This window comes from Nilaparvata lugens, chromosome 1 (assembly GCF_014356525.2).
Source record: "Nilaparvata lugens isolate BPH chromosome 1, ASM1435652v1, whole genome shotgun sequence".
In the NCBI taxonomy this organism is placed as follows: Eukaryota; Metazoa; Arthropoda; class Insecta; order Hemiptera; family Delphacidae; genus Nilaparvata; species Nilaparvata lugens.
This window is the reverse complement of record NC_052504.1, coordinates 60,259,463-60,274,676: the sequence shown is the minus strand read 5'-3', so window position 1 is coordinate 60,274,676 and position 15,214 is coordinate 60,259,463. Positions and strand designations below refer to the sequence as shown.

Genomic DNA, 15,214 nt, shown 5'->3' with positions numbered 1-15,214 from the left:
ATGAATCCAAGTTCATTTTTTTAAATAAGAAGGTGGTCATTTGATACATTATTTCGATACAGAGTTCCAAGAAAAAAATGAATGGCTAAAACTGCACATTGATATAAATCAACCCGTATCAGTTTGCTGATGTAGAAGTTCTAAATTATGTTGTATATTAACCGGCTGAAATCATGTATCAGCGCATGAAGGTCTGTCTGTGTGATTGCATGCAATGAATTCTTCAGCTGACTAAATGATAAATCGAAAAGAATTTCTTTGTTATGCACTTTCGATGTTATTTGTTATATCAGTGATAAGCTACAGACTTGGAACCGGAGACGTTTGGAAGCGTCAATGTTGACGGCATCGTCGCCACAGTGGAGCAGCAGTTGGGGAACCGATGTCGAGAGCGGGTGCTGAGTTCGCAGAGACTGGTGTTGTTTCCAAGACTGCAAAAATTCAGTGAATATCTGGAGCTGCTGACGGATGACTTCCCATTGGTGAAGTGGCTGCGAAGAGGCGAGAACTGAGCTGATTCGCCTCAACGGCTACTCATTCGTTGCTGGCAGTGGACTTTGCTCGCTGTGCAATTTGATAAAAGAAGAAGATGTCGTCAACTTCTTGGGAGAGTGCCCTGTCTTGAAGGTGTTCAGATGTAGGTACTTTTGGAGGAGAGTGTTGTCAGCGGACGAACTTCTGCACTACCTGAACGGCGAGAATTGGAGGGCTGTGGGAGCCCGCGGCAGGCGTCGAGCTACCGATACGCACTGGTCAGGGAATTCAACTATTGAAAATTGTCAACCTACCCAAATGTCAACAATTGACCTGGGATATAAGCCAGCGACAAAATAAAGTGTGAAAAATGAAGGACTATGAAAATTTATCTATTACATATTTAACGTTATCTATTTTTCATGCATTTTCTGTATTTCTATTGCAATCAATAAAGGCTTTATTATTATTATTTGTTATAACCTGAAAAAGGACGAAGAAGTGAGTCAATTTTGTTATCCAACGAACTTGACCTGTAAAAATTTTGGAAGGATACGTGTTCAAAATTTGAAGCTGATTGATCAATTCTTTCTAAAGTTATTGTAGAACATACAAACAGACAGAAGTAAATCTTCAGTAAGTCAAAAGTGAGAACTCACTAACGCTCTTTCAATAAAATAGACAACCAATAATAATAAATAAAATCAGGAATTATAATGAAAGAAAAATAATTTAAATTTAAAAAGATCAGCGATGAAAAAATGAACAGAAAAAAATTGAGATATAAAAACCTAAACTCAAAAAATGTTTTTCGAATCGTTTCGCGGTGATGACACAACAATGTAAAAAGACTGTGCATGGCATGCATGTTCTACAGTTAGTGGCCAGCCTAACATATCCTACTTTTTGCATAGCAACACTTAAACTATTAGTGAGGTTCACGTATAATGGCATTGTCTGATTAGAAATAGTGTTGCTATCCTTGCCTATCATTTGACAAAGCAGATAACGCTATCTATCTAGATCGTTGCCTGATAATTTTTTAACAATGTAGAAATATAATCAATTAGCAAAATATTTAACCTCAATTATGAAAATGTATTAATTTTATCTAAAATTGTAAAATAGGTATATTTTCTTGTCGAAAATAATCAGTTGAAGCAAGAATGGACAGTTAATATTACATCAAATATACCAGTATCATCTTCTATAGAAGGTAGTGGCAAGGCAGAGAATCGGCAACGCTGTTTATCCATTTTTCTCCACTGCCATTATAAGGTGGACCTCACCATAGCAGCGTATTACTTTGGTAAACTCTGAAAATTAGGTCGAAAATTTCAACATTTTATAACATTTACCTGCTTGATAATCGTAAAGCGCTTCAGCTCTTAAACCTAGATCGTCATCGTCCCCAACCAACAGGTTGTCTCCGTTCGTGAACAGAGGATCCACATACGGCTGAGCAAGTTCAATTGCTGAAAAACAAAGTATATTTCATTCGTCTCTACAGAAAAAAGTTATGAATTGAAACAGTAAAGAATTCAATTACAATTTATTGATAGTTATCAAATTATAAATATCGTATACTACAGTATAAATATCCACATTAAACGTTTATCCACGGAAAAAGTTATAAATTAAAACAGTAAAAAAAGCAATCACAATTAATTGTAATCGAATTTAAGATATATATCCATCCATGTACTTGATGGATTTCATTATATACACAACTCTACTTTCATATCTCCTCTTGCAGGCAATTTTAAGAACACTATTTCTAGTACGAAGAAGAAAACTGTTGACACTGAAATCGTTAACAGCTCAATCATCAAATTCCAATAATATTTTTACAATATGAATAAGAGATTAACTTACAACTTACTATTAATTAATAACAAGCAATTCATTTCTATAATTGAAAAGACTTGAGATGTTGTCAAAAATCCACTTCAGTCATGGAAAAGTTCAACAACATTAATATTCACTCTATAAACTTTATCAATTACAATGAGAGATAAACTTACAACTAATAGGTCTAGCTGCTTCTTCTTTACAATTTGAAATATTCAAGTTTTCAATCTGGCTCGGTAATGATTCCTCCTTCTGAAAAAACAAACAAACATGCATTACTATTAACATAATCCTTTACTATTGTCTAGAATATAATAAAATAAAGAACAATGATTTGTCTGAATCATTATCAAGCTTCTGAACTAAAAATTTTGCTTAAAGATTCTGTACTTCTTGAGGATGTTTATAAGGTTAGTTTTATTAATTAACTAGCTTACCCGGCTAACTTCGTACCGCCAAAAAGTCAATGTATCTCATGTCACACTTGACTTTATTTGGTGAATCATGAAATTTATCTGACAATCAACATTTTTATTTATATCTCAATATGGACTTCCTATGTGCTTAAAACTACCGTTTTAATACGTTTATCACAGAGTGACGTGTTTATTACAGCTGGTAAGTTTAGATGCTAATTGCTAAATCATATTATCACAACATGATCTTGAATCATGATGATCTTCCCGTTCTACGTTAGCCGCTCGGCCGACAATTTCAAAAACATAGTTCTGTAAAATGGATTAATATATAATTATTATTAGCCCCCCTATTATAATTTCTGGTCAGAAACCATCCCCAATATTCACACAACATATTCCCAAAGTTTCATGGCGTTCTGTCAAGTAGTTTTTGAGTCTATAGGGAACAAACAAACTAACACACAAACAGACATTCATTTTTATATATAGAGACTAGCAGGTAACCCGTACTCTGCAAGGATCCAATTAAAAACTCGACAAACTGAAAATTTGACCTACTGAAATCTTGAAGAATTTAAAGTAGGCCTATAACCATCCTTGAGTTGGTAAATCAAGAATCTATAGGGCCTATACAAGATTTCAAGTCAATCATTCCAGTAGTTCAGACGCGTCATTGTGTCATTCGTGAATTTCCTATCCGGTACGTTTATAACCCAATTCTTTCCTCTATTATATTATAGATTATAATCCTATTTTCAGTAATTGGAACGTATTTATTCAATTTGTCATATTCAACATACATAAAGAGAACAACATAGAGAAACCCCTAGTAGATTGTCACTCACTTCATAAATTGGTGGTTCCGAGCCAATAATCGATTCCCCGTCGGAATCAATATTTTTGCTACAAATTTTCAACTTTGACCAAGATTATTCTTTTAATTTTGACTAAATATTGAAAAATAATCTTTTTTTTATAAATGTCAACTATTTATTTCCACACTGTTTATCAACTATTTATTGCAAACTGTTGCAGAGCACGGATTACACCTGGCCCCTGTTTCATAAAAACTTAGAAGTCCAGTAATGCACGAACAGCTGATTTTATCGGCAATATTGAGCATGTAATTGGAATGGTGATTCTCCTGTATTACGTGACTTATAAGTTTTATGAAACAGGTCCCAGTTCGTCAAATAATAATTTTTAATATTAACGGCTTAATTCTGATTGGTCTATTGACGAGCACTTGGCACAACGCATTTACTATTTTGAATCTAGAAAAATAACAAACAATTGAAGTGACTTTTTAACAGCTCTTATTCAAGTGATATTAAGCATGTATGGATGTTGATAATAAACTAATGTGGGTTTGACAAATGTGACTAGACTAGATATAAATGATTAAAATATTGTCTTTATCATCCCTGATAACAACTTATTCAAGTGATATTAAGCATGTGTGGATGTTGATAATAAACTAATGTGGGTTTGACAAATGTGACTAGACTAGATTATAAATGATTAAAATATTGTCTTTATCATCCCTGATAACAACTTTATCAGCAAAATATGTTCTTAGGGCTCAACTCACACTTACGCGACTCTAGTAAGAGAAAAGAGACTCGACTCTAGTCGAGAGCATGTGCTATCAAATGGTGATGTCGCGGAGACTAGAATCGACTGGTCTGAGTGTCACCATTTGGAAACACATGCTCTCGACTAGAGAGCATATAGTCTAAATGACTATGATTATTTATTTATTCATCATTACAAAACTACTTATCATTAAAATGATATTGGAAGAGCAAAAACAGGTATAAGCCCTTCAACATTCCTCTACCAAATTCAGATGTGAATTATTATTCACATTTCCATAACAAAGGATTGAAACTCTTGGAAAATATTATTTCAATGCAAATGATTGAAAATAGAAACGTATGACTAAAATATCTATATTAAGTTTAGCATTGTTATAATTTGATCGACAGTACTTACAAGAGCAGGGGGCTCGTTATTAGGAGGGTGAGGCGGAGTTTCCTCTGCTTTTGCTTTCTCCTCTTCTTTTGGGACGTTGCAAGTGATGGAATTCGGTTCAGCAGCTTCATCAGCCACTGAATTAGAAAGACCGTTGTTCGAAGCTGACCCTGAAAAATTATTGCAATTCCAACTAAAAGAAATTCTCAAATTTTTCAAATTTAAATTGCTCGAATTATGTTCATATTTGCTTGAAATATTCAACTTTTCATAAAATAATGTTGTTAGAAATGCTTCTGAACATTTAACGAAAAGCAACATGAAAACCTTCAACATCTACATGTTGAAGAATTGATAAAACTGAATATTTTTTCTCAATTTTCAACTGCCAGAGTTAAAGACATGAATGCAGTAGAATTAGAGGTGCAGCGACAAATCATTCTAGACATAGACTCGTTTGGAAAAATAAAATTTGCTGGAGTTTTTAGAAATAACTGTCTGAGTTATAGGATATCCCTCAGGTTTTTGTAGTAGCATCTATCGTTTCCTGTAATCTAAATACACTTACTGTATGTCAACTTATTGTTTTCAGCCCGTTCATTCATTTATAAATGTCTGAGGTTCTCACAAAGCTATTTGAATGATCGAGAGAGATTAAGTGGTGGCCTACCTGGGAATGAAGGTCTCTTCTGGAGCATTTGACCAGCTGACGTGTTTTGTTCGAAAACTGCTCTGGCGTCTATCGTCCTCTTCGATATAAGCTCTTGAGCTTCCTAATTACAAGGAACACTCTTAGCACCGTATTGTAAATGCAACAAAGAATTAAGAAATTTTTATGATAGTTGAATTTAATTTTTTTTAAGAAATGATTAATTGATAATTAATAAATGAGTATAGTATAGTAAGATAACACTTGGTCAATTAATATTATGTTCATTAGATTATGCATCATGATGGTGTTTAGTTGAAAAACTTGAATGATTCTAATTTATCTGTGTTTGATGGAATGATTTCTTTTCATATTCACAGTGTCTCACACATGTTAAGAGCTTTGGTAATTCATAGAGAAGTGGAGACCACCTACTGCACAGCACACAAACGCAGAATCGTTAATTTTAAATGAATTGCTTCGAAACAGAAAATAGATGTTTTGAAAATAAATAGTTTATTGGGATAGAAAGTATATTACTGATTCCTTATTGGAGAAATAATAGCTCTGCATCAACATAATATATCACTTATAACTGAACGTTTCCGATGCGAAAGACAATATTGGAAAGTAATGTTGAAGGTAACAAATAATATTATAAAGCTGATGACCGGAGAAGCAGTAAGAAGTCCAAAGTTTCTTTTTAATAATTTTATAATAAGAAGGTGTGGCAAAAAACTATGGTGAATGAATGTATTTTTAGTGCAAAACTATGTACGTTTATTTGAATCAGACTTTGAGACTATTAACAAAATAAACGGTATCGCAAATTACCTCTCGTTTACGTAGTTCCTCTTCGATTCGAAGACGCTCTTCTGCTTTTCTCTTTCTTTCTTCTTCTTGGCGCTTCTTTTCCTCTTCTTCCTCCTTCCTCCAAAATTCATCTCTCTCTGAAGTGTTTATTTCTTTCATCGGAATCACTCGTTGGTATGTTGTTCCCTGCATGTATTGAATCAAATTATAGAATTAATAATACAACATGAGAACTGGAAAAATATCCATTTTAAATTTATATTAACGTTTTTTTAAAATAATTATGAATACACTGTTTTGCAATAATTAATTTACTGTATTGCAATTCGGTTATTCATCATTATCATTAATTATTTTTATCGATGCCTTTTTATCTAATCACTTTTTGCTATTGGAAAATATCAAAAATTCGCTATTGTGATTTAACTTTGCTAAAAGTGATTTAATAATAAGCAGTTCGTGATGGAAAACAACATTGAAGCCTTTTTATCATTGTTTTTAATTGGAGAAAGAAATAAGTCAAAAATAATCTTTTCACCACAGGACCCGTCCTTTCTTCCTTCGGATTAGTTTCAGATCTCTGCTTGAAACTGTAAGCAGATCCAGTGCATTTCGACACTTTGTCTATGATGGTATCCTGCTCCACTTCATCTTCAATCCTAGCGTTTATGGTTAGATGAGCACCTTTAAAGAGATTCGTAACGTCTCTAATATGATTTGCACAGGTTCCTTTCCGCAAGTTTGGTGCTCCTTCTCCTTGCTGTCCACAGACAAAAAGATTAAAACGGTTTGAGACATAGTTTTGAATAAAGGATTTCTACTATTTTGTATACATAAGATAGCATAATACTCAAGTGAGAGTTTTTACTTGAAAATTTCGTACAAGAACCATAATTTTATTGCATCTGATAAAAGGTATAACCTGAGATTTATTCCAAAATTAACATACGAAAATATAAAACTAACAAAACGAATCAATAGATTAACATTTCATGCGTGGAAACATGTTAAGAGCTTTGGTAATTCATAGAGAAGTGGAGAGCACCTACTGCACAGCACACAAACGCAGAATCGTTAATTTTAAATGAATTGCTTCGAAACAGAAAATAGATGTTTTGAAAATAGATAGTTTATTGGGATAGAAAGTATATTACTGATTCCTTATTGGAGAAATAATAGCTCTGCATCAACATAATATATCACTTATAACTGAACGTTTCCGATGCGAAAGACAATATTGGAAAGTAATGTTGAAAGTAACAAATAATATTATAAAGCTGATGACCGGAGAAGCAGTAAGAAGTCCAAAGTTTCTTTTTAATAATTTTATAATAAGAAGGTGTGGCAAAAAACTATGGTGAATGAATGTATTTTTAATGCAAAACTATGTACGTTTATTTGAATCAGACTTTGAGACTATTAACAAAATAAACGGTATCGCAAATTACCTCTCGTTTACGTAGTTCCTCTTCGATTCGAAGACGCTCTTCTGCTTTTCTCTTTCTTTCTTCTTCTTGGCGCTTCTTTTCCTCTTCTTCCTCCTTCCTCCAAAATTCATCTCTCTCTGAAGTGTTTATTTCTTTCATCGGAATCACTCGTTGGTATGTTGTTCCCTGCATGTATTGAATCAAATTATAGAATTAATAATACAACATGAGAACTGGAAAAATATCCATTTTAAATTTATATTAACGTTTTTTTTTAAAATAATTATGAATACACTGTTTTGCAATAATTAATTTACTGTATTGCAATTCGGTTATTCATCATTATCATTAATTATTTTTATCTAATCACTTTTTGCTATTGGAAAATATCAAAAATTCGCTATTGTGATTTAACTTTGCTAAAAGTGATTTAATAATAAGCAGTTCGTGATGGAAAACAACATTGAAGCCTTTTTATCATTGTTTTTAATAGGAGAAAGAAATAAGTCAAAAATAATCTTCTCACCACAGGACCCGTCCTTTCTTCCTTCGGATTAGTTTCAGATCTCTGCTTGAAACTGTAAGCAGATCCAGTGCATTTCGACACTTTGTCTATGATGGTATCCTGCTCCACTTCATCTTCAATCCTAGCGTTTATGGTTAGATGAGCACCTTTAAAGAGATTCGTAACGTCTCTAATATGATTTGCACAGGTTCCTTTCCGCAAGTTTGGTGCTCCTTCTCCTTGCTGTCCACAGACAAAAAGATTAAAACGGTTTGAGACATAGTTTTGAATAAAGGATTTCTACTATTTTGTATACATAAGATAGCATAATACTCAAGTGAGAGTTTTTACTTGAAAATTTCGTACAAGAACCATAATTTTATTGCATCTGATAAAAGGTATAACCTGAGATTTATTCCAAAATTAACATACGAAAAAAATGTCAAACCCTTTTTACAACAGAGGAAGACGATTACCATAGAACCTGACGATTAAAATGAGAATATCATGGAATAAATGTTAATTTCTTCAACAGTCAATTCATACATTCAAATAATACTAATTGAGAGGATTCATAATTGCAATCAATAACACAAAAGAAATCAAAATAATTAGTTAACTCCTTTCCTAAAAAAGTTGAATAGATAATATAGTAGGTAGATGAATCAATTATGGTTGTTCAATGACCTGAAATGGTGTTTTTCATTTAATGATAGGTAGCTCTGAAATAAGTAATGTGCTAGGAGTACAAGCACAAGTAATCAACAAGTAGCAAGTGCCAAGGACTGGGTTTCCTGATAGGTTTTAGATAAAATAAGACCTACACGGTACGGGAAGAAAAGTTGAATAGTTATTTGTACTGTGAAGGTGCTATAACCCTAAATAGTGATTCTTTACACATACATTAAGCACCCCAAGCAAGAACAGTGGCATTTTAATAAGTTTGTTTCAAGAAATGCGTATAACTCTATTCTGTTCGCCTTTTACTTCTCTGGGCAGAGTATTGAATCATATTATTTCCTATATTGGGGAGCTATTCTAGACGTATACTATGACTAGACTTAATCATGTTTCTCTCTATGAGAATTCTAGTCTTACTGTTGAGGAACACTAGGCAGTTTGGTGGGTGTTGTGAATGTGACTAGGCCGGAGACGCACGGCAGTGTCGAACGCCTTCTTCATGGCTGGGCTCTCAGCTCAGGAATAGAGAGACCCACACAAGGTGGGCATAAGCTCATATCTGTGTGTTAATGCATTCTGCAGTCCCTTATGATGAAACAATTATGTGGCACTGTACATTTAATACTACGAGCTAACTTATTTCAGAATCCCCAAATTGAACTCAAATTGAAAATTCTCTGATGATAATGTAAAATACAATACCTAATAAAGCATGTGCTTGAAGTTTTCTGAAATTCTATCATGTCATACGTACCCAATTGATAAGAACGAATTTGTTGAGACTAGTTTTGGGATCCAAAACCTTACAAAATGCATACATTATTTTACCGCTGTTTAGGTCTTCTTTCATCTCGTCAATACCACCATCTAAAACAGAGTTATAGAAAATCAAGGTTAGTATAAACTGCAAGATTGGAAAATAATACTTTTGTGAATCAAAGATTCCATGTTACGAGTTCAAGTAAGAAAAGCCTCAAACTGTAAGATTAACTTGAGGCCAGCCTAAACATCCACCTGTCATGAATTTGAAAACCAAACAAAACTATAAATTTATTAATTTCTAATCATCCATGCTAAAGATCATGTAGAAATTACCAGCAAAACTGGGGTTTAAACATTTTTCGACTTTGATCATGTTATTGGGCTAATACCATGAAGATAAGATAACATAAGATGATTGAATTCAATTTACTGGGATTTATCGCAGTAGCCGTTTTCAAGAAATGAATGTCCTATCAAGCAAGAATATTAAAAACATTCTGTTCACCACAACCGCGTGCACTCAGTTACAATACTCGACCACTAAGTACAAATCAATTTATAATAAGATTCTCCAGACTCTCAGTAAGCAGACGGCAATTTGATCACAACTGCAATATTCTCATTCACAATGAAATACCAAAAAATCTGTTAACACATAAAATAAATGAAAGCTTCATTATTCCAGTCGATAACTTGGTGAAATCTAGCATTTTTTTCAAAATATCTTTTTAATCTTGTGATGAAATAATGTACACAAACATTTTAGCAAAGTAAATGAGTATCTTATTCAAGTCAATCAAATCCGCTTCATTTTCCCATTTGGTTACAGTAAATTTAATAAATAAAGACGAAATCCGCAATTTGTTTACATGCCACCTGTCATGAATTTGAAAACCAAACAAAACTATAAATTTATTAATTTCTAATCATCCATGCTAAAGATCATGTAGAAATTACCAGCAAAACTGTGGTTTAAACATTTTTCGACTTTGATCATGTTATTGGGCTAATACCATGAAGATAAGATAACATAAGATGATTGAATCCAATTTACTGGGATTTATCGCAGTAGCCGTTTTCAAGAAATGAATGTCCTATCAAGCAAGAATATTAAAAACATTCTGTTCACCACAACCGCGTGCACTCAGTTACAATACTCGACCACTAAGTACAAATCAATTTATAATAAGATTCTCCAGACTCTCAGTAAGCAGACGGCAATTTGATCACAACTGCAATATTCTCATTCACAATGAAATACCAAAAAATCTGTTAACACATAAAATAAATGAAAGCTTCATTATTCCAGTCGATAACTTGGTGAAATCTAGCATTTTTTTCAAAATATCTTTTTAATCTTGTGATGAAATAATGTACACAAACATTTTAGCAAAGTAAATGAGTATCTTATTCAAGTCAATCAAATCCGCTTCATTTTCCCATTTGGTTACAGTAAATTTAATAAATAAAGACGAAATCCGCAATTTGTTTACATGCTCATCTGTGGTCTAGGATGTTGTAAATAAATGTAAAAGCTCCGAGTTGAGCTTCAATGTTACGAAATATGACAACATATTATATATTTTTTGAAAACATTTTATGTGTGTAATACTACTGAACAATTTTTTTTTTAATCTCAACTCATTGCTAGCGAACAGACTAATTGTCTACGATAGCAAAAAATATTGGAATTTTTGAAGAGTTATTTTGTTTTTAAGTTTTATCATCGCATTATTTTTGTTTATATTGTTTTATATTTATGGTTTAAGGATGCACTGCAGAAGAATAAGATTGTATTTGTTTATTTTTCAAATGGCAAATAAATTGAATTGAATTGATTACCTACCTTTGTACTGGATAGATTTAATTTGTATTCTAAGAGAACAAAATAGTTCATAGTATTTACATAAATATCGAGATGGCAAGAGACAGATGAAACCTTTCATCTCATCCACACTCAGGGAATAGAGTGGAAGGTTTATTATTTATCTAGAATCACTTTTTTGAATGGTGTATCCTCCATTTTAGGAATGTACAGAGGAAGCCTGTTTTATCTTCAGGGTACGAATTTAGTAGTTGTTGTGTTATCTGGTTAGTAGTGAGTGGGTCGACATCTTAACGCTTCCTAGTCTAGTGACCATGGATTTGAAATGTATGAAGTTGACCTGTGAGAAGCACCAATGACTTGAACAGATACTGGCTTAAAACAGTTCCCAATTTTTCAAATAGTGGCATACTGTGTTACAGGTGAAAATGTGATGATGCGTACCACTTTTTTCATGAAGTAAAATTTCGTAGTAGATATGAATATGAAACAATGCCGTAACCAGGTAGCTTTTGACACAATGCTCCTCATCTTTCGAATCAGTCACCTTGGAGAGATGATTACAGACCCTGTTGATGTGTTGGACAGTGAAGCATCCACAATGAAACCAAGAATCCTGACTTCAGGCTCACCAATGGAAGGAAGAAGCGCGCCTCAAAGTACGTAACATGTGTTGGCTTGATTCATGCAAAGTCTGTTAGCTCCAAACCATGAGCTGGTCTCCTCAAGCAATTGGGCAGATCTAAGGATAGCTAATTGGGGATCTTTATCCTGAGCAACGAGAGTGGCGTCATCAGAAAATATTAGTGTTTTTCCCTGCATGACTTGGATCATTGCTGAGTGCATTTATAAGGATGAGGAAAAGTAGAGGGCCAAGACTTGATCCCTGTGGAACTGCATAGATAGCCAGTAGTGCCCGTGATTTTGCTCCACTTTCTGTAAGTACATGGCTACGCTCAGAAAGGTAATCATTCATTATGCTCAGGACATATCCACCAAACATCATATCAGAGAAGAATGAGCTGTGAAGTTGAGTATAACGGAACTGTTTGCTGTGATAATATTTATCTGAGTATGCAAAATGTATGTATATGTTTACCTGATGACTTTGTCTATAACATGTATATGTTCACGGCAATAAAAACATTTTGAATTTGATACGATGAGATCCGATCATTGTGTCGAAAGTTATGTGTTCGAAATTTTGATCCTTGAGGTGTCCTTATAAGCGCCTCCCCACTAGGAAATCCTGAAATTAAGTACATCTAACAAGTGATTCTGATAGAACATAACCCTATTATAACAATATGATCCAAAATATTGATTTGATCGATTAGGAAGGCCTCGGAAGTTATTAGAATGAAAAAATTGTATTTTGGCTGTAGGACATGGTTTTCTATTTTCGATAGTACTCCCCCTCTACCCTATGCTAAATTTCAAAATTTCTGAGAAATCTTGTTCAGAATTAATTGTACTTTCACATGATATGTAATTTTTCATCATTACTCTATAATACTCAAAGTTGTATAGGCTAAGTTGTAATAGAGTTGAAGTAATGTTTTTTTTTAAGTGAATTAAAAAAAAAACCTTGAAAAATACTGCTTTTTAGCTCCAAAACCAGAAATCGTAGAATTCTGCGCGACCACGAACTTATTGTGAATATTATTGTTTTTAATTTTGTAGAGAACCCAAGGTTTTCAAAATAAAGTGGAAAATTTGAGAAAATTTTGGGGATTTTTAGCTCTGGCGTGCTCTCTGGTCTGCGAATTCAAGATTCGAATTCAGCGCCCCAAAATAAATATAAAACCGACGAGAAAAATTCTTTCGGGTCTGTTTCCTGAGCAATGACCATTCGACTGGACTATTGAGTTTTTGTAACTTTCTACATTCTTGAACGAATCCATTTCTGCAACTTGCTTCTATTCAGAAATACTGAAGTTATGAAATAGGACTCTGTCAACTGTATTCTTTACAGATCCTAAGCTAGCTCCGTTGTGCAGGCTGGATGCTTGTCTGACTCGGACTAGGCGCTGAGACAGCAAATAATAGCAGCGTTGGTGGGAATGCGAGCGGCCGCAGTAACATCTTCCACCCAGCAATGGTCGGCGTAGTTCCGCCTAGCGGACAGACGAAAGATCAATCCAGTCGATTATTTGATCCCTCCAGCCAGGCTCAGCCAAGCAGCCGAGACAATAGAACAATGGAGTGACGGTCTTATTCGCGTTCATCAGCAGTTTTCTTTCTCACGATTATTTTGATTTTTGTGTTATCTATAATCAATAATAACTGATGATTTTTAATTATTTAAAAACATTGTTGACATTCTGAGCCTTCAGGCTAAACTTGGGGTCGCTGAGGACGAATCTGCAATCAGTATTTCTCTATCTCGAAAAATAACGAAAAAAAACCCAGCTGTTGATCTTCCGGCAACCGTTAACAGTCATCCTGCAATGCGGCCGAAACACTTCCATGGCAGACACTCATCTCAAATGACAACAACGCCAAGCTGTGAGAAACCATCTTGCACTGCGGCGCTAGGTCTAGGGTTGTATCCATTACCTGATTGACTGAGCTGACCAATAACTCATTGAACTCATCCAGATTCGCACTTTTAGTTGGTACAGACTGTTCACTTTTTACTCATGACATTCCATGCAGCATTACAGGGGTTTGAAGCGCTTGTCTTGACAGGAGGGTTTGAATTAAGAGTAAGAGACTGTGCTATGGGAGAAATAGAAATAATGGAAAGTTCAATAGTAATAGACTCTAATTTCTCCAAAGAGCATCATTTGGCTCAACTATGAAGAAGTTGAATACTACAATTTTCGCAATACAGAGCTTGAACCAATTTTACAGGGAAATCCACTAGTTAATGATTTTTACTCACCTCCTTTAGAAACTACTTTTAGATCGTTACTTTGCCCTTCATATCCAAATAATGCCCTGGAATTAGAAATGCATTTATCAATTATTGAAAAAATAACTTCTAATTTAAACATAGGATAGTAATAATAGTATATATTCATCAACTTTGCCATTCAAATCAATCACAAAGTCACAATTAATTTAAAATATGGTAAACACGTAAGTTTAATTTGAGTTTGCATAAATCCTTCAAGTTGATCGGTCCATTGGATTGGATCAACTCAACTTCGTTTTTAATTTTCTACAAACAGGAATACGGTAGGCCCATAGGCGATTAGTGTTACCAATCTCAAGGTACTTTGATACAGAGGGCAATATTATTATGTTCAATTTCAAGAAATACCATGTAAAAATGGACAAACATCCCTATTTAGTTTCAACGTAGAATACTTGAATTACTTGCAACCTTGCAAATATAATTCAAATGCAATAGACCTATAGCCTATAATCTACCCTAATAGAAAAGAAAATGAATAACCAAATAACTTAGCCAACCCAAATGACATGAAAAGACTAAGCCTATACAGTTTCCTGTTTCTGTTTAGAGACTAGAAAATTTATTTCTTACATTAATAGCTGAAGAATCAAGAAAATAAATGGATTGTCATTTATAAACATTATAGAATTGGTTAAATTCACATGAAAATGGTAATAAGATGCAATGCCCAACTAACGTACCAATCCGTCTGCGATTTATCATCAACAACATCTTTCCAAGCTGCAATTAGTGCGTCTTTATTTTTGACCAAATTGATAGCCATAGTTGCAATTAATAAAAATGTATTAAACCATTACACAAAAAGAATTTGAATAACAAACCGGCTGCCCACAACTCCACAAGAGGTTACTAGTCGCGTAGTCGGTCATTGACATAAAGACGATAAACGACAACGACAAACAAGCAAAGAT

General features: G+C 33.8%; 1 protein-coding gene across 1 annotated transcript in view; it reads right to left on the bottom strand.

Moving 5' to 3' along the window:
- Nucleotides 1-15,214, bottom strand: part of LOC111055645 (drebrin-like protein) — a 25,795-nt gene extending 10,581 nt beyond the window's left edge. Inside the window, exons 1-10 of the mRNA XM_039438486.1 lie at nt 14,984-15,214; nt 14,268-14,323; nt 9,548-9,660; nt 8,134-8,355; nt 7,640-7,793; nt 6,202-6,284; nt 5,389-5,491; nt 4,736-4,888; nt 2,499-2,576; nt 1,833-1,949 (exon numbers count right to left, since the gene is read on the bottom strand). Of these exons, the coding sequence (XP_039294420.1) occupies nt 1,833-1,949; nt 2,499-2,576; nt 4,736-4,888; nt 5,389-5,491; nt 6,202-6,284; nt 7,640-7,793; nt 8,134-8,355; nt 9,548-9,660; nt 14,268-14,323; nt 14,984-15,066 (1,162 nt within the window). The 5' untranslated portion in view covers nt 15,067-15,214. The remainder of the gene's footprint in view (nt 1-1,832; nt 1,950-2,498; nt 2,577-4,735; nt 4,889-5,388; nt 5,492-6,201; nt 6,285-7,639; nt 7,794-8,133; nt 8,356-9,547; nt 9,661-14,267; nt 14,324-14,983) is intronic.